This window comes from Lates calcarifer, linkage group LG13, assembly GCF_001640805.2.
Source record: "Lates calcarifer isolate ASB-BC8 linkage group LG13, TLL_Latcal_v3, whole genome shotgun sequence".
NCBI classification, from domain to species: domain Eukaryota; kingdom Metazoa; phylum Chordata; class Actinopteri; family Centropomidae; genus Lates; species Lates calcarifer.
In genome coordinates this window covers 3,120,767-3,147,386 of record NC_066845.1, presented here as the reverse complement: position 1 = coordinate 3,147,386, position 26,620 = coordinate 3,120,767, and the positions used below count along the sequence as shown (strand labels likewise).

General features: G+C 40.1%; 1 protein-coding gene across 1 annotated transcript; it reads right to left on the bottom strand.

The window, feature by feature from the left end:
* Positions 1–8: 8 nt before the first annotated feature.
* Positions 9–23,404, bottom strand: gak (cyclin G associated kinase). Its single transcript, XM_051075315.1, is given in 30 exon segments — positions 9–2,622; positions 2,714–2,890; positions 3,341–3,489; positions 3,736–4,029; positions 4,186–4,269; positions 4,384–4,521; positions 4,614–4,808; positions 4,904–5,147; positions 5,307–5,473; positions 5,685–5,846; positions 6,067–6,260; positions 6,398–6,477; positions 6,650–6,767; positions 6,874–7,068; positions 7,206–7,339; positions 7,521–7,643; positions 7,903–8,051; positions 8,351–8,400; positions 10,636–10,753; positions 11,929–12,007; positions 14,034–14,063; positions 14,065–14,147; positions 14,715–14,850; positions 15,336–15,425; positions 16,312–16,437; positions 16,698–16,840; positions 17,349–17,463; positions 18,381–18,440; positions 19,348–19,409; positions 23,022–23,404. Coding segments are annotated over 30 exon segments (3,939 nt in total). The 5' UTR covers positions 23,164–23,404; the 3' UTR covers positions 9–2,520.
* Between the last annotated feature and the right edge of the window lie 3,216 nt (positions 23,405–26,620).

Genomic DNA, 26,620 nt, shown 5'->3' with positions numbered 1-26,620 from the left:
CACAAAAATATCTGCCTCAGATCAAAAGATTTTTAATTATTTGTTTTTGCATTGAAATCTACATTCATATTAGTTAGATGTAATTTGGTTCAGTAAACACTGCCAATATGTGGTTTTGCAATCCTCCCTCTTTATATTATGATCACACTGTCAACAGGAGTTTGAATCAGTTTATTATTTTTTTTCTTACTTAGATTTACTGGCCCCTTGTGTTGGAATTTTAACAAAATGTCAAACTGCAAAACAGAAGCAACAACTTCAGTTCTGCCATAAGAGAAAAAAAGAAGGGAAAAAGTAAAAAACAAAAAAGACAGACTGAACAGACAAATGATAAACACATACCGCATTACAACAGAGAGGATATATATTTGTAAAAGCACATTCGTATTAATAACAGAAGCTTTGGAATGAAAACAGCAACACAGAGGCTCACTGTGATCAACCAACAGTCCCACTTGCACTCAGCACATTCCACTTATATATTATCTGCTTTTTTTTTTTTACTTGTGCCATTAAGATGCATGAATACATGTCATTATAACTTCCAACCCTCAAAAAAAAAACAACAAAAAAAAAAACATAATAAATATGAAACAGGTGATTTGATTGGTCCATGAGGTAAAATGTGAAATAAAAAATAAACAAAAAGAGCAAAAGTTGGAAAGATTTTTGAAAAGACAAAACATCCACAAAAAGAAAAAAAGGGTTGGCTGAAATATTAAACTAATAAAAGAAAAGATTGTGATTGCAGACAAGAAAGCATGATGTCCAACAAGTTTTCATTATCCTCCTCCAGAGAGAAACACACACACATTCATACACTCGCACACTAGCTTCCACACACCCAATCACACAAGCATTCACACAGTCTAGCATGAAACTCAATAACAAGTCAATAGCCCCGGCCGTAATCTTAACAAAGCCACTTGATGGATGATAATATTTTTATATTTACAATGAAGTGATGATTAACTGACAAAAAGCTCAATTCAAACACAGAATGAACCCAAAAAATACAAGAAAGAGTAAAACCAAGAAAAAAAACAGATTCAATCACCATATTCTCTTTTCATTCCTTCACTTTTTGATCTCCTCCTATACACTGACAAACAATGTCCACTGAACTAGGCGCTGGAGGTGGGTGGGGCTTACAGAGACAAGGAGAGGGGTTAATGATGACAGTGACAATGGGAGATGCTCGAAAGCAGCGAGCAGTATGAACGCTGGGGAGGCATGTAGTCTGCCTGCCACTCAGCAAAAAATTAGGTAGGAGGCTCTTCTCTGTTTCCACTACAAGAAAAAGAGCACTTCAATAAAAGAGCCACCGCCCCTTTGGACTACCCTGGTTTGAAATCAAACACACCCACCTCCTGTTGCTTAGAGGTTTTGGTGTGGGAGAGCATGCAGTTAAGCTACACAGTGTAGCCTGAGTGGGTGGAATTCAAAGAGCACTTAAAAAAACAAAACAAAAGACAGCCCGCTTGGGTTTATATGGGGCTTAAGTTCAGCTCCTTTGTCAGAAGTTAGAAGTTTGTAGGATTCAGGTTTTTAACATCAATCTGAGGAGTGTGTGTGTGTGTGTGTGTGTAGAAATAACTGCAATGGTAGAAGCAGCACTAGTAGTGTTCAGCAGGCAATAGTCTTTTCTTTCTGGAGAGGAAATGGCTCAAGAACAAACCCAACCAAGCGCTGACCCTCCAAAATGTGCAGCAGTAACACTTCAGAAGTAACAATGGGTATTATCAACAAAATCCTGCTTCCTGCTTCTGCATTAGGAACTCAGAAGTTTTCTTGTCCATTGCTTGCTGTGGCTGGTATGTTCCAAGATTCATCAGCAATGTTTTTTTATTTTATTTTTTTAGGATTTTTAAGCTTAAAAACTTAAAATTATGTTTTATGCAAATTCACATGTTGACTAACATGCTGAAAAATATACAGCCATTTTCTTTTTAACCAGTCAACTAAATGACTGGTTGTTTGTGTGCCAGGCACAAATGACAAACCAGCCACAGTCAAAATTACTAGCATTTTATTAGTGTAGGATAATTAAATCTGAATCTGAATCTTTATCTGAATACCACTGTCATGATAATCATCTTGGTCATTTTAAAAGTCCTTGTATTATCTCAAATCATTCCCATTCGGTCTTCTTCCTGTGATTGTCACCCATTCCTCCCTCCTTTGCAGCACCACTCAGGCAGTCGTACAGGTAGGCAGTGAGTTTAAGAACAATCACAACATTTAACTGGCTGTTAATGAACCACTGAGGAAACTTTTCACCACAGCCAGGCATGAGGCAAAAAGGTCTTTTTTCTTTGACTGTAGAAACAGAAGAACGTAAAGATGGAAGAAGGGAGTGAAGGGAATGGTAGAGAGGACACCTCTCAGAGGCTCTTTGCCCCCTAAGGCCCAATGTGGGCTCAGTCCTGTCTAATCTGGCCCAGTCTAACCCCAGTTTGGTTAGGCCAAATCCAGTCCAGTCTGGTCTGGTCTGGTCTAGCTGGGATCCAGACCAGGGTTTTAGAAGAGTGCTTTGGATCCCTGGTTCTCGAACTCTGACCAGGCGTCGTTCAGTTCCATGAAGATCATTTTAGCGTACTGTTCATAAGGCTGGCCTGTTGCCTGCAGAGAGAGGGAGAGGGTAAGTTAGCAAGTCAATAAAGAGTCTTTAATTCCTGACCTGGCTAAATGCATAAACTATAGTATACTGTACCTTATCTGGATGGACAACCAGCACAGCCTTTCTGTAGTACTTCTTCACTTGGTCAGGTGTCACCAGGTCAGCCATGCCCACAGGCTTCCAGCGGGTTTCACCCTCCCACAGCACCGTGTGCAGGGTTGACAGCAGTGCTCTGATGTTTCGCTCCTTCCCCTCAATCCAGTCTAAGATCTGCAGCATGACAAAAAATACAAAGCTTTACTATCTTAGCATGGAAAGAGCAAACACTGGTCAGCACTCAGGAGCTACTTTGCAAGGTAAAGCTCTGAGTGTCACCTGCCAAAAAAGCCATGTTGGTGTATCTAATCAGCCCCTTTGGCAAGTAACCGAAAGGACTGATTAGGTGACTCAATCCTATTCTATGTTCTTCAGGAACACTCTGTTCACACACACACACTCACATCTGGAAGATGGTTACTACAACCACTGGGGGCTTAGTGAACTGGCTTTGGGGCACCTCAGTAGTGGTAATGCGAGAAAGGCAAGTGCTTAAGATCAAACCAGTGACCCTCCAGTCACATGAATGCAGTATATTTCCATTTCATCAACTCAAGAATTTTTTTTGAGTAGTGTGCTTTTCAATGTGTATCATGCCCCTCAAATTTGTATTTCATTTGTTACCTGCAATTTAAGTGGATCCATGTCTTTTGTGATCTCCTGTCTTCGCATTTCAGCGATGGTCCTTGGTCCCTTCTTATCAGGTTTAGAGGCAAAACCCTGAGTTGACAGCAGGTCCTCGAAATCATCCTCCTTTACCTTCGGCTTGGGGCCTGCGTTACAACACAGCACAGAGAATTTAAGGTCATTATGGAGAAGGTTAAAGAAATACAAAATCCTTCTATTTGCATCAGCTGGTGAATTCCAGCGCTTATTACTAATCACGTTTATTAATTTCTATATGCTTGGGAAAACTGTATTTGTGTAATATTTGATTGATAATTGTGGAAAATAAAAGATTGAACCAACCCCTAATTTCAGCAAATAAAATCATTTCCCCTCTACCCAGTGTCTCTTACCAAATCCAGGCCCACGAACTCCTCTCTCCTCTCTCCCACCGATGACACTAGCGAAGTTGAGGTTGTAGTTGGGTTTGGTTGGCTGTGTGCCTGCAGACTGAGACGCTGAGGAAGCTTTGGGTGCAGATCCAGGTCCAGATCCTGATCCCGATCCTGGCATCCAAGGTTTGCTCTGGGCTGAGGTGGGTCTACCAGACTGCCAGGGCTGGGCTTGAGGCTTAGCAGAGGTGGAAGCAGAGGAAGAGGGAGCCTTTGTGCTAAAAGAAGGTCCTGAAAAATTACTGCTGGAGGAACCTGCAGGAAACATGGAGGGATGTTAGTTAGTTAATTGAGATGAATTCATGAGGTTATAAATGAAGCTTTTTTTTTATTTCAGGAGCATTTTCCCTTTCTGGAAGACTGCTCACTGTTAATAGCACCATCACAGGCAACTGAATATCTGACTCTTACCTGGTAAAGTGGAGCCCAGGTTTCCTAGGTCGGCAAAAGGATCAAAAGTCTGAGACTTGGCCTTTGACATAGACATACCAGAAGCTAAAGGCAGAGTAACAATGTGTGAGTTAGATATTTGAAGGTTTATCATTTTCTAGGTAATACTGACAATTGATAGGGCTTCAGCTACAAACCCCTATACAATGTTACACATACCTGTGTTGGTATAGTTGGGTTTGTTGGTGGTGGTGCTCATGCCAGCGGTGGTACCAGCTGCCCAGCTGTCCCACCCACCCAGCAGGTCTGGTTGGCTGGCTGATGATGTCATCTTAGGGGCATCATTTACTAGCTTATCTGTTTAGATACAAATGTCCAAAATATCACAGGTTAAGTTTCGTTTGCATGCTACCATTGGACAGTTGTATAATGCAGAGTCATGCACTTACTGAGGTTGAAGAGGCTGGTGTTGGACGCAGGAGTGGGGTTACTGTGAGCTGAACTGAACCCACTGGTGGCTGAACTATCAGAACCCAACAAGTCTCCAAACAGGTCCGGGCCAGAGGCCTGCCGAGATGAACCCACGCTGGAGCCAACACCAGAGCCAGGCCCCATCCCAAATGGATCAAACAGGTCACCCATGGCTACAACACAGACAAAGCAAGGGAGAAAAAAAATGCATTACAAATAACTGAAAGAATTTTATAATATAAAAAAGACACTGAGCCTCAACCCTTACGTTTTGAGTCTGGTGTGGCCCCACTGGTTGGCCCACTGAAGAACAAGTCTTCCTGCACTGCTCCTGTCTGACCAGCAGGGGGTGCAAACAAATCATTGAGAAGGTCACTGTTGCTGGACGCAGCCTTGAGTCCTCCCTGGCCTCCTTGATGAGGAGCCGAGGAGGAGGTTGAAGGGTCAGAGTTCAAACCCAAGAGATCAGCTGTGTCACCGACAGGAGATTCCTGGGATGCAGGAGGGGAGGTCTTGGGGCACAGACGAAAGACAGAAACGTATAGAACGATGGAGGAGGAAAACAAAGCATTTTAGTTCCACTGTATAACACTGGTGGCATGCATGATGAAGGAGGTCATAATGTACTGTACTATAATACTGTATAATGAGGCATCCAAGACTTTCCTCACCTCGAAATCAGCATCAAATAGTGGTTCGCTGGGGTCACGTGACAGTGGCTCCCCACCAGGGGCAGAATAAGAGTAGGACTCTCCTTCTGACTGATCACTCAACTCCTCCTGGTCATTCATGGATCCCCCTCCTTGACTGTCGGAGGCATCCTGAGGGCCACTCACATCTAAAGATACAAGAAGCTGGTCAGTGGAAATTGTAAAGCACTTCTTTGGAATAATTCAGTGGTAAATTGAGGCTAGACAATGTTTTATAGTTTGAATCCTATCTGGGGAAATTAAGGCAGTAAACAAAGTGCAAAGCAGTCTCCTCCCCTTTAGAATGGGGGACAATAACCAGGATATCAAAATATTATCACAAGAACACAAGTACAGTACCTTCCCAATCCAGTGTCTGGAAGAAGTTGTTGGCGTTGGTATCGGTACTCCCAGGAGATTCTGGTTCTGTTGCATTGGAGCCCTCCGGGGTCTGAGCCGGCTGGGGCGACTCTGAGTCATAAAATGCTGAGGAACCTGGCTGACGAGGCAGCTCTGGCTTGCCTGTGATGAATACGATTTAATGTTTAGTTTATATAGTACAAGAAACAGAAACATGTGCAAAAACATTTTTACATTGGGTTTGAGGGACGAAAAGCAGAAAGACGTTATGATATAAAAGTGAACTGAGAAACGGACGGGATGGGTACACACCTGGTGAACCAAACCAAACCTCATCACTTTTAACTCCACAGTCTGGCTTTTGTAAAGTAATGCCACCTACCAAATTTGCTGAGGATCTCTTGCTGTTCATCACGAGATGAGAAAAGGATTTTGGGGTTGAGGCCCTTGGTTTGAAAGCCTTCCCATGGAGGGCTCTTAGCACTGGGTCTGTCCCTGGGTTCCACCTCAATGTCCAAGTTGACCTGGAACAAGTCCGGGTACTTCTCCTGGATGTCACAGGCATCCAAGTCATACCTGACAGGAGAACAGGAAAGAAGCCAAAAACAAACCTGTCATTCTCCAGAGCTTATAAGCATGAAGTGTGAAATTTGCAGCAGTAAATGGATAATGTTCATTCTGAAATATTTCATGGCTCAAGACAGCATACATACTTGGCAAACTTGACAGTGGTCGCATTTCTGGGAACAAAGCCTGTGTGGAACTGGATCTGAAACATTTTCATGGATGCCATCTGAAATAGAACAGTATGGAGTAAAAAAACAAACAAAAAAAAAGAATGAATGCAACCGTACAGAAGCAGTGCTCCTGAAAAGTCAATTTCCACAGCAATGCTGTAACTGCTTAAGTTGATGTCTCTAGTATTTTTGTTGGATCATTTGCACTGAAGGCTTGTGTGTGTATACCTTGGCCTGTAGACGTCCTCCCAGTGTAGATCTTGCATGATAGATCACCACCAGTACATCTCCTTGGACTGTCACATTGAGGGGAATCTCAGCTCTTCCATCCTCTATCTTAAAATCCCTGAGAGGAGCAAAAGACAGAATGAATGAAAGAGTTCCAGTTTTTAACATCTTTTTTTTCCATCAAGAGAAAGCTGAAAGGCATTCTTTTGTGTGTATTAACTTACTTCATCTTATCATACTCCTGTGATGTGGTGAGGACCCTCTCATCTCCAACATAAACTTCGCAGAACGGCCTGCACCCATTACGCTGCTTGTTGAACAGTGGCACGGGTGTCATGATGATGGAGCGAATTGTTATGGGCTTGCTGTGGGGGATGATGGGCTCCTCTGCCATCATGTCACACATATACTCAATATATCTGCAACAACAACCAAAAGCAAAAGCAAGATCAGCTTACTGTTACTTTTCTTATTTACTTCTTACTTCCAACCAAGATGACTAATCACAAAACAACCCCTTTTATAACTCATAATTTATGTGTTGGTGTATTTATACCTCTTGTGTGAGGGTGCTATGCCAGGTGGGCAGCGTTTCATTGAGAACATGTAGACTGCAGCCTCAGCTGTGGTGAAAAGGCGACAGAAACACAGGAAGGAGCAAACTGCCACTGCTGATGCTGCTCTGCCATCCTACAGAGGGTGAGGGTGAAAATAACAATATAAGATACCACAGGTGTCTTCATCCCATTTATTCTTTTCCTCATTATCTATTTATGTCATGGTCTTACACCTTCTCTCCATCTGTGCATGCATGAAGGACTAAATTAATAGTCTTCTTAGACCTCTATTAAGTAGCTACGAGGTTACTTACCAGACAGTGTACTATACAGATGTTCCTCTGGTCTTGTTTGAGCCACAGATGCATGTTCTTACACACACTGTAGAGACTGCGGAGGTTGGGGGCACGGCGCACTTGCCAGTTACACTCTGAAACCTACACACACACACACACACACAAGATACACAACTGAGTATAACAAGAATCTTGTTTGACTGCACATTAGTGAAAATCTGAACCCTACTTCAACAAGAGCAAACACTGTTGCAGTAATAGACTCATATTATTGCGCCAAATAGAGAAAAACACTACAGACACTATGACTGAGACAAGTGAGTCTGGTAATGTCCCGCTCTACACATCTACCCCACCAAAGAGGTGCGCGCACACACACACACAAACACACACTTCATACCCTGTTGTGGAACCGAGAAGGCCTGTAAGATCGTTTGGAGAGGTTGTAGACAGCGTAGTGGCCAGCGTGACGTGAATCCAGAAACAGACGGACATCCTCAATGTTGTTCTTTATCGCTGACTCCACCCCCTCCGCTGGGAATGACATGACTACACACACACACACACAAATACAGAGAAATGTGTAACTATTATATCAAATGTTTATTTCTTTGATGTATGAGATATATATATTATGTCACATCACTCTTACTTAAGGCAGATCTGCATAGGATTACTGTTGATGTAATTTTCATCATGTAATATAATTATTAAAAGATGCTCTGTGTAAGTTTTTGCTATTGCTACATAGCTAGCATTAAACTTACATATAGCACCTTTAATGGCAAAATTATGCAGTAATAGAAAAAAAAATCATGATTAATTTTTATGTAGGGCACTATGCCTACCTGCTATTCTGGAGGTGATGTATGAAATATCCAAGTCCCCTTTGGCATAGCTGTAGGAGAAATTACAAATGCATTTATAAAAGGAGTAGGCCCACAAAGTAGTAGGGAGGACAAAACACCAATCACTACTAGAAATAAAAAGGGAGAAAAAAACAGTCTGACTAAGGTCTGCACAAATACAGCCATTAACAAACAGCTTAGTAACATAAGCTGACTGAGGAACAAGAAAGCTTTGTATTCCTTTGTATTTTCTAATATGACTCAGGTTTTGAAACCATAATGTTGCAGGATGGAGAGGTAAATGAGTGATGTCTGAATGGACATCTCAGCCAAGGCAACCACACAATACAGAAGTTTTAATGAAGGCTGGCCCACAAATTAGACTAATGTGGTCCCTAGTTCATCTTTCCTCTGCTTCTTTAATGCAACGCACGCATCTATCAGATGCTTGCTGTCACATGCGAATACACTCAGAGGAATCATTACTACCAATTGCTCCCATGTGTTGAGTCTTATTTACAGTTAAAATTGAAGCAGAAATTATTTTACAGAAAACAAATCACATTGGAACAATGACAGCAGCAAAAACAGCACAGCATGATTCCTAGATTAAAATTTAGTACAGACAAACAAACTGTAGGCCAAGCAAAGAATTGATCTATCTATGCTGATGACACTCAGTTTTATCTGTATGGTGTTAGGACACGCAGGTGGTGCTAGCTAAGACATAGATTCTGCTGAAATGGTGATTTAGTAAGCAGTGGAGCCATATTAAATCTGTCTAACTACCATTCATTCATTCACTCATTCGTTCAGGCTCTGGATAGAGCTGTCTGCTTCAGAAAGCTAAAAGTTACAAAACACATTTGTCCTTACAAATTAAGTATACAAAGTACAGAGAAGTATACCAAAAGCAGCTAAATTAATTTCAGCATTTTTAACAGACCACTTAAATTTTGCCACAACACTGAGGGAAGTTGCATTTGCACTGCTCTCTGGTATTTAAGACTTGTCTCATGCCTGTGTTATAATGCACCTTGTCAAGCAAAGATCATTATTGCAACACCATAAGCTTTAATTCTTATGTTTGACTTGAATTTTAACCTTGTTACTACTTGCGGCAATAATTTCCTGAACCATGCATAGAGGATATATTTCAATTGTTGCGTTATTCGCTGATGTCATTTTCCAATTATTTTCACTCATCTATCCACTCACATCAGCCTCTGCATTCATTCAACTCAATTATTGAATGTGTGATGTTAGGATCAGCAAGCTGTGATGACAGACACAGCACAAAAAATGCATTTTTTTTTCTTTCTTCACTAATTAAACACAAACTGTGGAAAACACACAGAGCAACGCACGAGTTAATGCACTTCACCGACCCATATTTACCTTGGGTTGCTAGGTGATGGACACATAGTGGGACCATGAGGGATTGGGACAGAGAAAAGAAACAACAAAAAAATAAACAAAACAACCAAACGAATGGAACAAACCGATGATAGAATAACCAAATAAAACACGGTATGGATAGAGTGGCTATTAAAGGAACACTTTGCTTAATATTTTTAACCCTTTAAAACATAGACATACAGATTACTCCCACCATCCACTGACTGATTCTTATGCCAGTGATTGGGCAAAGGACTACAAACAGAGATAACCTGAAATAAGGTTTGTCTTTCCCCAGAATAATCATTAGCAAAGTCTGCCATCACAGTGGAAAACCACATTTAAGACAGCCAAGTGGCAAAATGTTCCTTGTAAAGGTAAATCTGAGGGCAGGGTAGGTATGATTATGAATGGTTATATAGACAAGTTTGCAAGTATATAATCAGACATTTACTTCAGGGATGATGAAACTGTGACAAAACATAATGACTGACAACCGCAGCATATTGTTTAAAAAACTGTTACGCTACTTGGTGGATGCCTGAATTAAAAATTTCCTTACAAGACCACAAGGGGTATTGTCTGGGACAAATATGTGATAAGCAGACTTATGTGAAGTTAGCAGTAGCCAGTGCAAAATGTGAAATGTCCCACTGATTTAGTTCAGCTCCATAGGTTAACAAGCGTAAACATCATGAGAATCATGAGCTCAGTTCAGCTACACAAGTCCGTGTTATGCCAAGTAAGGAAAAAACTGACTGCCTAGTATGAATAAATGCAACAAATCAGTGCTATCTGATCTGTAATGGCAATAAAGATGAACTGAACAGACTTAAAATGAAATGTGAATACATACAACAATGATATTCACGGTTAAAGCATCTTACCTGGCTACTGACTGGATGACCTTGGAGGAAGTGTCCTTTATGTTGGTCAGGAAGCGCTCTGTTCCTCCCCTTAAGATATCAAAGAGGCCACTGCCTGACTGATCAGGATCATACATGCCTGTAAGCATCGTTGGGGAAAAGAAAGAATGCTAAATATGATACATTTAAACTGTCATAGCTTAAGCACTGATTCAATGAAAACAAAAGTCTCCATGCAAACTTTGCATGAAACAGTCAGCAGAATTTGTAATGTTATTTAATGCTAATTATTATCTAATGAGCTGATGTTGAGATACAACAATAGGCAGATGACTCTGATTGACTCAACATCATTTATTGCCCATGCCTGGAGGAATGAATGGGCAGGAGGTCTGGAGCCACTCCTCAAGGGAAAGAGCAAACGCATCCTGCCTTTTCAACAGATGGTTGACTGACCGTGCATAAATCCTCTTAATGAACAGTACACCTCCTGCATGTGTGTCTGTACAGTTGTGTGTATATATAGATAGGAAAAAGATAGACATATTATGCTCATTTAGAGAAAAGATACATATAAAATATGATTTTCTCTTCAAGTACCTTCAGCTTATACTCTTTAACAATTACAATTTAAATTTTCAAAAAAGAAAAGGATGAGCTATTTCTGTAGGGTACATAGAAACCATCTTGACTTCATGTCATTATGTTGGGGCGTTTCCTCCTTTATCATATTTCTATAAACCACCTACCATTCATTATATCAATTTCAAACACATATGAGGATCTGGACCACTGGCCTTAAAAACAACTGACCTACTGACTCTTGGTCATGACCCTCACAGGGCCTTAGACACATTTGTATATGTGCATTTTGTGAGTGTCAACAGTCAGGTGGTCATAGGTGAACTAATAAGATTACTTAGTGCCATGAGTGATTTTCAGTGATACGGGTGGTGTCTCGGGGGCAATGGATATGTGCGCGTGAACATGTGTTCCTGGCTGATTAGAAATTAGGGGTTATAAAAAAAGAGAAATTCAGTGAAATTAAGTCTCTTGCTCAGTTGCACCTTGAAAACAGCTATATAGTTCCTTATGGGGTTATAGATTGCCTCTCAGCAAATCTATGATTTCTTCAACTGAACTTTTATTAAGAGTTTCACTTTAACTCATTATAAAACACTATAAAAAACATACACAAACCTACAACACTATAAAAAAAATATCCACTATAAACACTATAAAAAAAACATACACAAAACTACAATCTCTACATTGTCCCCAAAGCATTGCATTGTCATCCAAACCAACCTTTACCTGCATTGTTGTGGACGTTGTGGATCTGCATGGGTGGCTGGGCTCCGTTGTTGCCAAAACCTCCGTTCTGCTCCAGCAGCTGCAGACATTCATAGCCGTCATACACTGGACGCCAACAGTAGTACGCACTCAACATTGTAACAGGTTGGTCGACAAAATAAAAATGAAGCTGACAAAAAACCTTTTCAAAAAACTTGAAGCCAGGACTTAAGTTGTTCAAAACAGATATAAACGAGGAACAGCAACATAAAAGAGGTCAGCAGAGAGAAATAGGAAAATCATCAGAAAATGAAAGAACTTCCTACAAAATGCAGAAAATATCATCCTAAAAAATATTTCTGGTTTAAAAAAACCAAATTACATCCAGGCAAATAATAAAAATGGGGCATGATAGAAATAATGGTCAGAGAACCACAAATAGAGGAACAGAAAAAAATCCTTAGTGTCAAGCAACAGGTCTTGTCTCTGTCAGTCCAAAAAGAAGATACATCATAATTTACAAACAAAAATGCTAAAACATGCTGAATAAAACAGTCTTCCAATGAGAACTGGAGTGTCTGGTTTAGCGTTAAGTCAGCCAGACAGCCTCTGTGTTTCTCTTCCTCTGCGCAAAGTCTAATACATTTCTCTCTTAGTACTTCACTTCCATCTTTGTTCCTTTCCTTCACAAGTTTCCTCCTCTTTGCTCCATCTCACAGTCTGCCTCTCCATATGTCTGCACCGAGAAGCAGCAGAGAGAGGAGGAGGAGGAGGAGAAGTACGGGGATTATAATCTCCTTATGTCCAGCAGGGAAACCCCTTCTTAACCCTAATCAGATCAGCGATCACCAAATCTGCCTACACCACACATTTACCAGCCTTATCAGGATCCCCTTTAATAAGAAATTGTTTGGGATATAAACGAACACTGTGCCATGATTTACTAATTTGTTCCCAAGCAAAGAAAGTACTGAAGTATTCATACTTTTAATTGTAACAGATATTTAGCTCAGCGTACACACATTGACTCTGTTAGGCACGTATTGCAGACCAGAAAGTTAGAAGAAAGAAGAATCACTGTAAACCTGGAGATTTTTGACATTTGAATCAGCTTTATATAAATGACAACAGCGGTTGAGGATTTGGTGATAAGTACCAGGATTTGAGGATTTGTAGTAAGAATCATAAGAAGCTGTGGCTGCTAAGTTGGTCATGGCTTTTCTGTTCCAAAACCGAGGATAAAAACTTAAATCTGATTGCGCAGCATTAGCTACTGTGGGTGGTAAATGAAAAGCAGTTCTCTGCTTTTACACTGACTGTGCCACCCACAGTACTGCTGTACTAATTAAGTGTTGGTATCAGTTCATGTTTATTTTGAATTTCAGTTCACACATTTTCCACCTCTGTGTCTCTCTGTTTCTTTGGACCCATTAGGACCCTGCCAGCTGGGAAGAGAGGAGCCTGGGAAAGAGAATACAGACTCCTTTGTGCCTGCCGCTGTGTGCGTATCTGTGTGTGTTATATGTGAGGCTTAGCAAGTGTAACCGCATCAGCAATTTGAGGGCGTACAAGTGTGCGTGTACGTTTACACACACAGTGGAAGAAACCGTGTTTTCGCCCTGTCAATATCTTCCTAAAAGGCTAGCAAACACTGAGGCTGTGCCTCTGTGGCTCAGCCAATCAACTTGTTTACTCCAGAACACACTCTGTCAAAACAATCCTCTACTCAAAATTGATAACTGAAGCAGAAACATTTTGAATGGCAGCTGCAGTGTCTGCCCAATTAAACATGGACGATTCAAGAACTATTTTACACATTAAGAAAATGGACAAACTCAGCAGCCACACACTCTTAGATAAAATGAAAAATCTAATTTCCTTAGATACTGCTCTACTTATTTCACTGTAGGAGGTACTAGGGCATGGTCCTGCAATTTTGGTGTTTTGTCCATTTCCCTTGTTTCTTGGCTAAAAGAGTAGAGAAGATATGTTTGTTTCAACCTTATTCACAAAGCTACTGACTTAAATTTCAAGAGATCAGATTTTGTTGCAACAACTGCACAGTCATCATGGGTAAAAAGCTAAAGACAACAGCCCTGCACACAGTCAGTCATGCACATGCCTACCTCTGTAATGGGAGACTTGGGGTTGACGTTAGCGTGCTGCTGCTATCTCCTGGAGCTGGTTGACCAACTCTGTAATAGACAGACGCTCCTCTGGGTTCACCTTCAACATGGAACCTGGAGAGGAGGAGGAGAAGGGTGCATTGGAGGAGGGAAGAACATTTTAAGGGGAAATCTTAAAATCTAAAAATGTAGTACATGTACTACTTATGCGGCTGATGGAGAAGACAGTGATACAACAGTAATACCATTCATGAAAATTCTGAATGTATACAACTAATCAGTAACTGATTTGCCATTAAGCACATGCACAGTGATCAAGACAAAGACTGCATTACTTTTTAAATTTATATTGTTATGTGTCCCACTTTCAGGAAATGGACAGATTTCTTCTGTCCATTAGATAGAGCTTAATTACTTAATTAACCTAGTTTAGAAATTTAACCTAATTTAGTTGCCATGGTGTTTCTTTCTACCACCTATACAGTATATGAACGCTACGTTTAGAGGTGCCATCCTACACGTCTGGCAAGCTGGCAAAGGTGACAAATTTGGCTTGTGGCAATAACTGTGACTAATGGGCAACAGCAGTAACAGATAGAGTGATTGATAAAATGATGGATAAATGGACCGACAAGAATAAACTAGCACACACAGACTGGCAGAGAGAAAGACAATACGTACGTATGAGGTCGTGATACACAGTGTACTTGACATCATTCTGAGGGATAGAGTATTTCCCATTCACTATTTGCAACTTGGCCCCCTCCTCAAATGGGTGCTGCTTAAAACACAACAGGTAGAGGATGCATCCCAGGGCCTGCATGAAATAGAGTAAATAATAAGGACAACAATAATCTCTCGAGCCATTTTTTCATTATGAACAGTACACAGGTGCAGAAAACTCTGAGATAATAACAGCAAAAGACACAAAACAAAGATGTTGGAGTCAATCTGTTGTACCCAAACAACTAACAGAAACAGGACTAACTAATGTTTGTTAATGAGCCCACACAATTAGCTTCATCAGCCTAAAAAGTCTTCTGTGTTTCTGTTGCGGGTGTTTTGTGTGAGAAATCATTATTACTTTTTCTTTGTTAAAAAACAGGAAACACAGTTACTCACTGTGAGTGTGATGTGTTGACAATAAGCAACATTGTTTGCCATTTTAATAACATAGCTTTCAGCATTGAAGATGGTAAACTCAGTTGTAGCAAAGGTAAGATCTCTAACACGATTAACACTATTGTGTTCACAGTAGCTGACAACAACAGATAAAAAGAAAAGAAATGTAAGGGCTCTGACCCAGATGTCCTGTTTCTCATTGATGGGGAAGTTGGAGTAGAGATCGATCATCTCTGGCGTTCGGTACGCTGGAGTGGTGTTCCTTGTGATCTACACACAAACAGAAAAAACAAAATAAACACAGCTGTTGGGACCACTGTGGAGTGTTGAAGTAAACCTTGGCTACAACTGAAATGTTCAGCTAAAACTTCTTTTTGTTTTTGCAGGGGAAAAACTGAAGAAAATGCTTTTAGAGCCCTCTGATTATTTGAAGAGGACAAACTATTATTTGTTCTACCACAGAGAGCAGAGCATTTTTAAGAGGCAAATGATTCACAATTTCGCTCAACAGCTTGCACTTTAGATTTTCCATCATAAAAAGCTTTTTCCTCCAGCATCTTGTCCATGCCAGTATCCTAAAAATAGTTGCCAGATGGTTACCCATGTTATTACATTTAGAAACCAGGATCTCTGGGGTCCTGCATACTGAGGTCATCTGCGGCAAAGCTCTTGCATGTGAGTGTGACTATGGTATAAATATAATCAACCTGATTGATGAGCCCTTCCTGGACCTCCAGCTCTTGATTCGATTAAAGGTTTCTGGTTCCTGTCCAATGATATGATGTCAGTATTGTCACTGATCCACTGTGACTTCAGAATCTAGTCACAGAAAACTGGCTGTTCTTTGACACATTAAAACCTTAATTGCCTCACATAGGACATTTGTGGATTATTTATGCTTTTTCTACACTTTTGCCTGTGAAGTAGGCTTCATGCTACACTCTCAAAACATGTATTAAAGACACGTGGTGTAATACAATCTGTTACAATATATTTAGAAAATACATCAAATATACTAAATATATCAGGAATGAAAAAAACTACTAAATGCATGTGGATTATTTCAATATTATTGGAATAAGAAAAAGAATCAGTGTATCATATGAGGAGGGCCCTGTTGAGATTAGCTTTAACTGATGTTTGAGTGTGTGCACACCTCATCCTCCACCATGGACCTCTTCTGTGCTGACCAGCTGTAGTCGGGGTAATGTGACACTGTGGTTGCGCTGCCAAAGTCACAAAGCTTGATGGTGCCCTGGTTACTAATCAAGAGGTTCTCAATCTGCAACACATCAACTAAACAGTGAGCATGTCAATCAATACACATTTAATTATCAGTTAGTATGATAACTACTACTAGCCACTAATTTGAAGTAGTATTGATTTTTGTGCTTTAAATTGCAGCATCTTAGTCATATGATACAAAATGTAGTCATGTTGAGGTGTTTTACTCAATCAATTCATTCTGGAATATTGCATATTGTGGATACACCAGGTCTTTGGTACATTGTTCACGCATCCAACTACCAAGGACGGACCAACCTTGAGGTCTCTGTGTATGATTGGAGGTTTCTGTTTGTGCATGTGCTGCACTGCACGGCACGACTGGTAGAAGATTTTCAGCACAGTGTCACATGACAGGGGAGCCCTCTGCTCTACCCGCTTTATAAAGTCCACCAGCTGACCTGAGGCAGAGGAGATACAAACAGACAAATTAACGAAAACCTGTCAGTCAATGTGAAAGTAACAGCCGTAGTGGCAGCTGTAATCTTTGTCTGTTGATTGTAAGTCTGATGAATTTTCAGATAATACAGGACCCTGAAAATCAAAAGGAAAGTATCATGTATCATGTAATAAAATGGTTAATCAAATAATGAATTAAAATGTGCTAAGTAAAGAATTATTTGCACTTAAAGTTGAAAATCTGCTGAATGAAAATGAACAGAAAGGCAGCAGAGCAGGAAGTACAAAGGCCACAGACAGGAAACTGTTTCATCACAAAAACCTTTCAGTTAATGTTACTGGGAAATAGTACTGACAGTGCTGATGAATGAATAAGCACTGATTCAGTAGTGACGAAACAGACAGAGAAAGCAGTAGCAGACAAAGAAGGACAAATGCTGAGAAAAGTGTTTCTAGTAGTGTGTGTGTGTGTGTGTGTGTGTGTGTGTGTGTGTGTGTGTGTGTATTTACCTTTACATAACTCAGTGAGGATCAGGAACTCGGCCTGTCCGGTGTCTGACTCTTCCTTGCTGATGGAGGCAGCAGAGCAGAACTGGACCATGTTGGGATGACCTGACAGCTTTTTCTATGGAGCAGCAGGTCAAGGAACATACAGCACAAACACTACTGTGATGTCAAGCCTGGCCTCAGGTCAGTCATTTCAGAATCTCAAACAGAAATCACTAATCAATCAATGTTTTGTTCAGGAAGAGATTATAGTGGGGTGATCTAAAGAATTCACTGGTGACTTCAGAGTTTATTTTTCTGCCTCATCAGCATTCGAGGCACCAAACATTATGCAAATAACTGTGTTCTGAAAACACAAGTGTTGCAATGGATCCAGGAACATGGTGCGTCATTTAGCAATAGCCTGTGCCTCCACAATGTGCTTCACAGCATGAAACAACTATTGCACAACTGTACAAGAGATGTCCCAGCGCTTTTAGTTGGGTTTCTCACAGATAAAAACTGGGGTTTAATAAAAATAAAACATCTCCTGAGGCATTGAAATACAATGGATGTTTCAGTGATTTGGCCTTTAGATACACAAAGCTATCTTATTCCTCCTGGCAACCACTGAATAACAAATCTGTGAATGAGCCCCCCAAGAATTATTCATTTTCTGTCCTGCTTGTCGCTTCTTTTCAAACAGGAAACACAGTAGGGTGCTTTGGAAAAGACTCGCAAATGACAAGACAGAACCGCAGCGTACACAGCAGTCTGTTTGTAAAACCACAGAGCTATTAGAAAGTTCAACACTGTAAATATATATTAGTTCCTGACTTACACATACTAGCATTGTGTGGTGTTGCCAATAAACAGTAGTAATGACAGTACACTATGCTGGAGGTGCATCCCACAATCTTGTGAAGTCATGGGTTAGCATTTAACTCGCCTTTGTCACATGTTACCTTATACTGTGTATTCAAACTGAAATGCTCTACAAGGATCTTAAGAAAAAAAACTGTCTTTTCATCATTGTCTGGAAATGATAATGGATACCATGAAGCAGACTTCCTGTATGATTTCCTTGTTCTTCTCCTCCTCATTGGACAGCAGCCTCTGAAAGAAAAGCATATACACATACAGACCACTGGTTTGTCACTGTTGTATGATCAGATGACACATCATCACATCAACAATCTATACAATATGTGAAAAAAATGATGAAAAATGATTTTCCACACTAACTGCTCCTGTTGATTATATTGACCAATCATCAATTCAATGGCCACTTTCATTATTTCACAATTCAGTCTGGATTTAGACACAGGGAGAAAACTGAAATGGATGTTCATATGAACATTAATGTTTTTCCTCAACCACTTTCATTTCATTGATACAGCTATTATGCAGCAGTGTGCTTTGCCTGACTTTTTCATTTATCTGCAGTGTTTTATTTAGTTAAGAAATGCATGATTACACATTCAGCATGGACAGAAATATTAAGTATGAAGCAGACAGTCCCTCAATAATCAAAACTGCGCCATAAATATAAGAAACAATCTGCTTGAGGAAAGTTTCCTGAGCAAATTGATCAACAAAACAGCAGGAGTGGCAGCAGCCCACATGAACACATTATTTTTTTTTAAAGTTTTATAACATGCAGCTACCACAGCAGTGTCTATACAGGAAAGGGTCAAAAGTCCTCTCTGAGTTATTCTGTGAAAGGTGAAGTCCACTAGGATGATAAAGTCCAGTCCTATGTAGTAACACAATGCATACTGCATTCTACATTCTGATTGGTATTTACTAATAACATGTATTTACTGCATATTACAAGTGTAAACTGTTGAATGCATGGATAGAGCTAATGTTCCTGATTCAGTGTTCAAACAAAAACAAATGAGTGAATTAATGAAGGTCTGTGCAGTATTGAATGGTACAGGCCACAACGTAATAGTTGCTAAACATGTATTAAGTAGTAACAACAGGTACAATTCCCTTAGTGGGTACATGTTTATCTTACCTTGAGGGCATAGTCTTTACCACCGCTCATGTCCTGGGCTTCATACACAAATGCAAATCCACCTGAGAAAAGAAAGAGAGCAACTAGGATGTAATTTAAATTGTTTCCATCTAAATGAATAGCATATGCACTCTTAAGCTCTTAAGATGAAACATAAGCATCACTCACAGATGTTCAGTGTACTGCAGACACTGTGTGATGCAGAGCGGGATACAAATCCACAAATATTCAAACCTGGAAGCTGCCAAGTACAATAATCACTGTCTTCTCTGTTGGCCACTGAGCAGCCACATTGTGGAAGCTAGAGCTTAGGTGCCTTGCTCAAGAACACCACAACACAAACAACCTCTCTGTCACAAGCTCACTTTTCTAACATTTAGGCCACCACTAAGCCATGCTGGATCTCCACCTCTTCACTGAAGGTGTGGCTGAAACCTGAACTGGTGATAACTTTGTCGAGTGTTACTATATTCACCAGCCAGCTATCAGATGGGATGGAGAATCAGTTTTACATGGAATAATCAGTCTTTCATGGAAATCCATACAACTGAACAGACTGTTTTATAAAAGCAAGGCATTCAGAACACCACACTGCCCTCATGACAATGTATTTCATGGAGGTCATCTGTGCTACTTAATAACCAGTCACTTAACATTAATATAAGATAAATTAAATTTAACTGATCTCACAGAGGGAACAATACATGTCACAGAAGTACAAGAAGAGATGCACAGATAATTAACTTAAGTTTAAAGATGAACTCTTTACAACATTCTATGGCCACTTTTAGCCTGAGATGTACAACATATCATCACACAATTACAGTTAGTTTCATACATCAGGACATCACATTTCCTCTTTTGGGTTGGTTTAATTTTTAATTTTGACACTGAAGTCACTGTGGTTGGTGGACAAGAAACTTTTTCATCAAGTGCCTGTGCTCATAAGTGCATGGACTCCAAGCCACAGTCCAAACAAGGCCAGGGCAAGGTTTCCATAGTGATGAGTAAATCAACTACCAGCCTTGCTTAGCTCTCTGAAAAACCTAGAGGACGACACTCAAGATTCCAATCTTTAAAGTTTTATTTACACAGGGAAGATTGCCCAGGTGTGTCCAGTAGCTTTTATTTAGCCAGTCCTGATTTTTGACCTTGTACAGGATTCAGACCAGCAACCAAACCTGACCAGCAACCTACCTGATTAATACTTTACCTGACTGTAAACTGTTAAAGCATACCAGCCAGTTACCAAACCAATACACCATTTCTCTTCCATTACAGCAACATTTATAAGCAATGCCACTGACTTTGCCTTGAGAATGCACACCCGTCCCTGTGGGGATCACATGTCTTCCTCTGTTTTGTGCAAACTGGGAGGGAACAAAACCTGAAAAGCTCCATTTCCTTTGCTCTAATTACCAAGCCATTCCAAGAGAAATACTGAAGGGGGGCTAAAAATCCTTATTTTACTTACCCCACATTGTTAAATTTTATCTTTGTGCTTGTGTTAATAATAATTACAGGTATAAAAAATTAAGGAACCATAGGTTGTCCAATCTGGCTCTGAATAAAGAGACCTCTTTTATCTAGTGTTTCACCTGCTCAGAGGGGGACATGAAAGCCAAAAGAAAGGCCAGCCAGGTATACACTGTACCAAAAAATCTGTTTTGTTATGTGAAGACACCAATCTATGCCTCATTAATCTGAAGAGGACAGTGTCTGTGGTTGTGAACTTAGCTCATTACTACCATGATGACAACCACCACATGTGTGATGACTATAACTTTCATCAGCAACAGAGCAGTGTTTTCCTAAATGTACCGAGCAACATTATGTGGCTACCCAAAAAATTCTCTCAAGTGGAAGAAGCCTTGATTTCCCATGTGCCTATGTGGCAGGTACAACCCACAGAAAAACTCTCTAAATAAAAAATCCAACTGTCTAGATACAGCCATCCATTGTACTCTCTCACTAAAGATCTTGGTGAGTGAACAGAACAAAGACACCCTTCAAACAGCAGGATGGGAGTTTGAAAAGGGCAAAGGTTTTGTGTAAAATGATCTCGAGTTTTGCCATCTATCACATCCTCTGCCAACAACAAAAAAAATCATGGCTGAGGATGTGCAATCACATCCCCATTTTTTTTTTTTAAATAACATATGCAATATCTAAAACAAGGGCTTTGTTTTCTACACGTGAATTCAGAATGTTGTAGGGATTTGATGAGCCAGAGAGTTGCAAAATCTGGAGCTGGTAGTGCGTACTATGAAGGAAGGACTCAAAAACTGTTTCCTCGCACTTAGGATGATGAAACAACTGTTTGTCAGACTTAGTCAGCAAATTCCAAGTAATGTGGACTGAGACGGTTCACGTTTTTTCAAAGGCAAACATTACTTGTTGACAAAAAGAACAGAGACTTGTCAACTTCTTCAGTGTCAACCTGGTTTCACCACAGCTTTTTCCACAAGGTACATTGCCTGAAAAAAAATTAGTTAGTTGTGAGGACTAATCTGAAATGAGTGTTACAACAGCCTGAACAGTATCTGTTATGTTTGGCAAGAAACTAACCATGTATAACAGTATACCAGGATTGCCTTGCCACTTTGTAACAAGGGCAAGAATCTCAGTCTGCTGCCACAGAAAAGAAACCTGACTGGTGGGCAGTCAGGTGTGTCCTGTAACCAGAGTTGTTGCATTCAAACAAATACAGGCTACTATTTCAGATTAAAATGAGACATGCTACCATAAACCAGTATTGCTGAAAAAACAGCTCCTTAGAATTCTACAGCATAAGATGAAGGGCCACAGCCAAAAGGGCATTCTTATGTCTCTTAAACTTGCTTTAGAAAAGTATAAAGTCAAACAGCGAAAGTTTCATGATGACAAAATACAGCTGTCCAGATGTGACTGTCCCAGCTGTGCCTGACTTAGAAATTTAAAAACCAGGTTTCCTCAATACATTCCATCTTTTGTTGTCCATTTGTTCTAACCAGAAACACAAGAGAAATTGGAGAAATCAGGGGAGGGGGAGTACTGGAAACCAGACTTTCCCTTGATGTCACAAGACAGAATCCCAACAAAGCTCTGCAAATGATTAGATTTGGCTGTTAGTGTCCCAACACTGAAACAAAGAGTCCTGAACACTGCCTGTTAACTAACAGTTTTGGTGGCAACACTGTCATCACGATCGTTTTATTCTACCACTGCATACCGTCCTGCCCTCTCTATAATGATCTCTCTCTTGACGTCAATCACGTCTTGCTGCCAGGGAAGATGATAAGGTTTGAGGTGTGTAGCTCACAGTAGATTGGGGAGTTGATGGACAAGTAAATTGCAGCCTTTCCGTACATTCATGTATCTCGCTGTGACATACAGCTCAACAACAACAGATGGTAACGTACGAGGCAAGTTGAAAGACTAAGTTGTCTATACATCACATTCACGTATTACAACATAGGAACTGATTTATCGCCTGTTAGACACACACGAAACCAAATTATCAACTGGTGTTTATATTATGTAGTGACTCATAGCTATGCACTTACAAACGCTATTGTCACTGATTATCAATAGAAGTATGTCACTTATGCTAGCCTGTTAGCCGGTTCAGCTAGCTAGCATTTCTAGCCGCGCAAGACGTTATCAGTATTTCTCGCAAAGGTACACTATCTCACCTTCTGCGATCACCCTCTTAATCCTCAATTTCATGTCACCGAGCTCAACGACTTGTCCGACGAAATCATTCTGGTCCCGGCTGGCCGCTCCGGACGAGCCGGGCCCGGCTAGGAAATCCAGTGCCGACTGGAACAGGGACATCTTATCCAGCGGCGCCCTGTTTCAGACACACAGAGACCGGCTCCGGGGGTGGGAATAAGCTGTCCAACTCCCAGCAAGCTCAGCACAAAAACTGTACGGCCGTTTACTCTGTTATAAAGACTTGTAATCGGGTGATATTATTCTTTCACTGGAAGCAAACATCCTCTTCCTGCTGCTAGGCTGACGAGGCCGCCACCATCGCCAATGCTGCTGACTTCCGTGAAGGGCGATGACGCCGAGACACGATTCAGTCATGTGACATAGAAAAAACTGTACAAAAAAGAAAAAACGATGCTTGCATTTACATGTATTGAAATGTAGGCATGTTGCAACGTGTTCAAATTCATATGTGGTTGAACTGAATGAATTTTCAGTGAATGAAAATGAGTTAAAAGAGCTTTACCCCTGTTTAGTTGATCCTTTTCTTCACAGGAAAATAAAGATCCATTTGATAAGACAAGTTACTTGATCTCAAACGCATAGTGTAGTGTAGTAACCTACATAAAAGGTCCCGTGAGAAGAAAATTAATAGCCCAACCTAAATTGTATGTAAACTCACAAGATCTTTTTTTTCCAGTATATGATAGGCTGGCAATAGAAAATTTCAGGAAAATATGTTTTTATTGCATTATCCTCTCTGGTTGTTGGCATTGCAGGGGATAATGGTAAAAACTAATACAGACTAGATCTTTATGTAACATTCCACCAATTAAAAAAAACAAAACTGTAATGTGAAGTCTTAAAGATTCAGACATGTAAGGAGAGGATTCTCATTGTACACACTGACATGTATTAGTGTGCCATCTCCTGGGCTAAGTTTGACTTAGGGTTCTGCTCCAAACACTCACTCACTTTCAACCAAGTGCAGCAGTTGAACACATTTAAATGAATGAATCACAATGTTTTTACTCATTTACTGTAAACCTCAGGCTTGTATCACTATGAGATCTTTGCAGAAAGGTAGTTAACCTGTTTGTTTTTTTCTTTAAACGAAAAATCATTTTAGTTGCCTCATCTAAAATAAGCCAGTGAAGACACTTTTAGATCATGTCCCCATTGAAAAAAAGAAATATTGTAGATCCATTCACCATTTTATGCCCCTTAAAATTCTACATAGGCATTTGCCAAAAAATAGAATAAGAGGTCACTGGATTTTACACTTTACTGAGAATTATGTGCATAAGCAGACAATCTGAAGCATATTTAAACTTGTTTAAACAGATACACACGCACACAATTAGGTTCTACTCAAGTTCTACTCTGCATTATAAGAGAAATTACCAACCATGCACAGGTAACCTTGCATTATCAAAATTTGGATCTTTACTTGATGAACCCTATAATACTTATTTTTATACAGATTTACATTATTTTATTTTATTCTTTAAATATTGCTTTTCATATGTGCTTGTCATCGTTTTAGCCTTTGCTAACTCACTGTTTCGTTCTGGATTAAAGTGATGTATGCTGGGCTTATCAGGCCTGAGAGTTATATCAGACACCTGATTATTTTGACATAATCAGGTGTCACTTAGCCAAATCCTCTTAGCTCTAATTTGGGTTTTGGCCTCCTTTCTGAAATACCCCTTTGAGATAATATATAGCCTACATTTTAAAGTGAGAATAAGAAAATTCTCAATATATATGGACAAGTCAATGTGTACATTAGCGGAGAGCACATGGGTGGAAATGTCCTGCTGTGCATCAGTTAATCAAAGTATTGGCTAACTACATCACACACATACTTACACAGTCAGTAGTTGACAGTCTGAATAGGAGATGATAGGGATAGGGATCAGAAAGCAGATCATTTAGGTTGACAAAACAGTTTGTCTTTTGCCCTATTAGATTGTAGGTTGTTCTGGATAAGATTACGAGCTAAATCCAATGCATTGCAAAATTTTGGGCAATATGCATGTTAACACACTTTACATCACAGGATCCAAAGGACAGTCATTGGAGGAAAAGAAAAGATAGATGTGGCTGCCGCTTGTTACAAAATGTGAATTTTGGCTGGACTGCATGACATGAGCTGATGTAGAAGCAGAGCCAGGATAAACAGGAGTGAAGTCAGGGTCTATGTCAGGTCAACTCTAAAATCTAATTAGCCACAGAAAGATTTCTCACAGTCGAACTGGAGAATATACAGTGGCTTCAGAGGGTAGCAAGGCCCATTCACTTTTTGCACATTTTATTGTGCTGTAAAATTGCCACACACTATATTTAATAACCCATAATGACAAAGTGAAAACATGCTTCTTTTTTTTTTTTTTTTGCAAATTTCTTAAATGTCAAAAACTTGCCACATTTGCTGTGGCACTCCAAACTGTGGTCAGGTGCATCCTGCTTGCTTTAATTATCTTTGAGTTGTGTCAGTACACCTTGAATGGAGTCCACCTGTGGCTAATTCATTTGAATGGACATAGTTCGGAAAGGTATGCACCTGTATATGTAAGGTCACACAATTCATGCTGCATGTCAGGGCGAACACCAAGTCATGAAGTCCAGGGACATCTCTGTAGACCTCTGTGTTAAAATCATGATGGGGCATAGATCAGGGTTTTAGAGTAAGAGTTCAGGTTTAATAATTTTCTTTTCTGGTTTGTGTGCATTTATTTAAAATCCCCACACATGCATTTTGGTTGGCTTTTAGGATAATGTTTCATGTAGATGATTACATTTTCATGCACCTAGCACTGGTTCCCTCACGTTCATCTACTGATCAGTGACTACTGGGATTGGTGTGGTGCCTGATTCTGCAATATCAAATGGGACTCTGTCTTAAAATACATATATTGAAATAATTTTCCAAAGCTGCAAGAACACCAGTTGTAGTTTAAAAAAAGTGTTCAAAGTTATATAAAAGATCATCAATAAAAGTCACAGGCCATTATTGTGAAATTGTCATTAATATGGTGGGCGATTTGTGGGCATAAGGCAATGCAAACTCTTTTAGACCAGACAAGACATGACATGACAAAACTAGAGAAGAAATTTTCGAATTTTTAAAAAGTTAGATGACACCACCACAAAGTGAGGAGGGTCGTTCTTCCCTCTCACTGATTGGGCACACCCCTAAAACGCTCTTACGTTCTCCCTCTCTGATTTGCCAGTCTGCCTCCTTGAGGCACTAAAAGCTAGTTTGCCATTGAACAAACGTGACGCCAGTCCAATGGGGAGGATACGCCCCCGCCATAGACCGATCTGTCGGCTGATGTGGAACCAGTGTGCCGAGAACCAATCCAAATCCTTCATTCTGACAGGCAAGATTCCCGCGTGCACGAGAGACTCAACCATACAATTCTATTGCGCGTTCACGTGTGGGAGACGTTCAAGACCTCTACGGGTGAATTCTAAAATCGTAATCGACGTGTTATTTATTTTTTTTAAGTAATTGCATTTCAATCGGTACGTAGATAATCTCATATTTTGTATAGTATGCACAATGACGCACGCA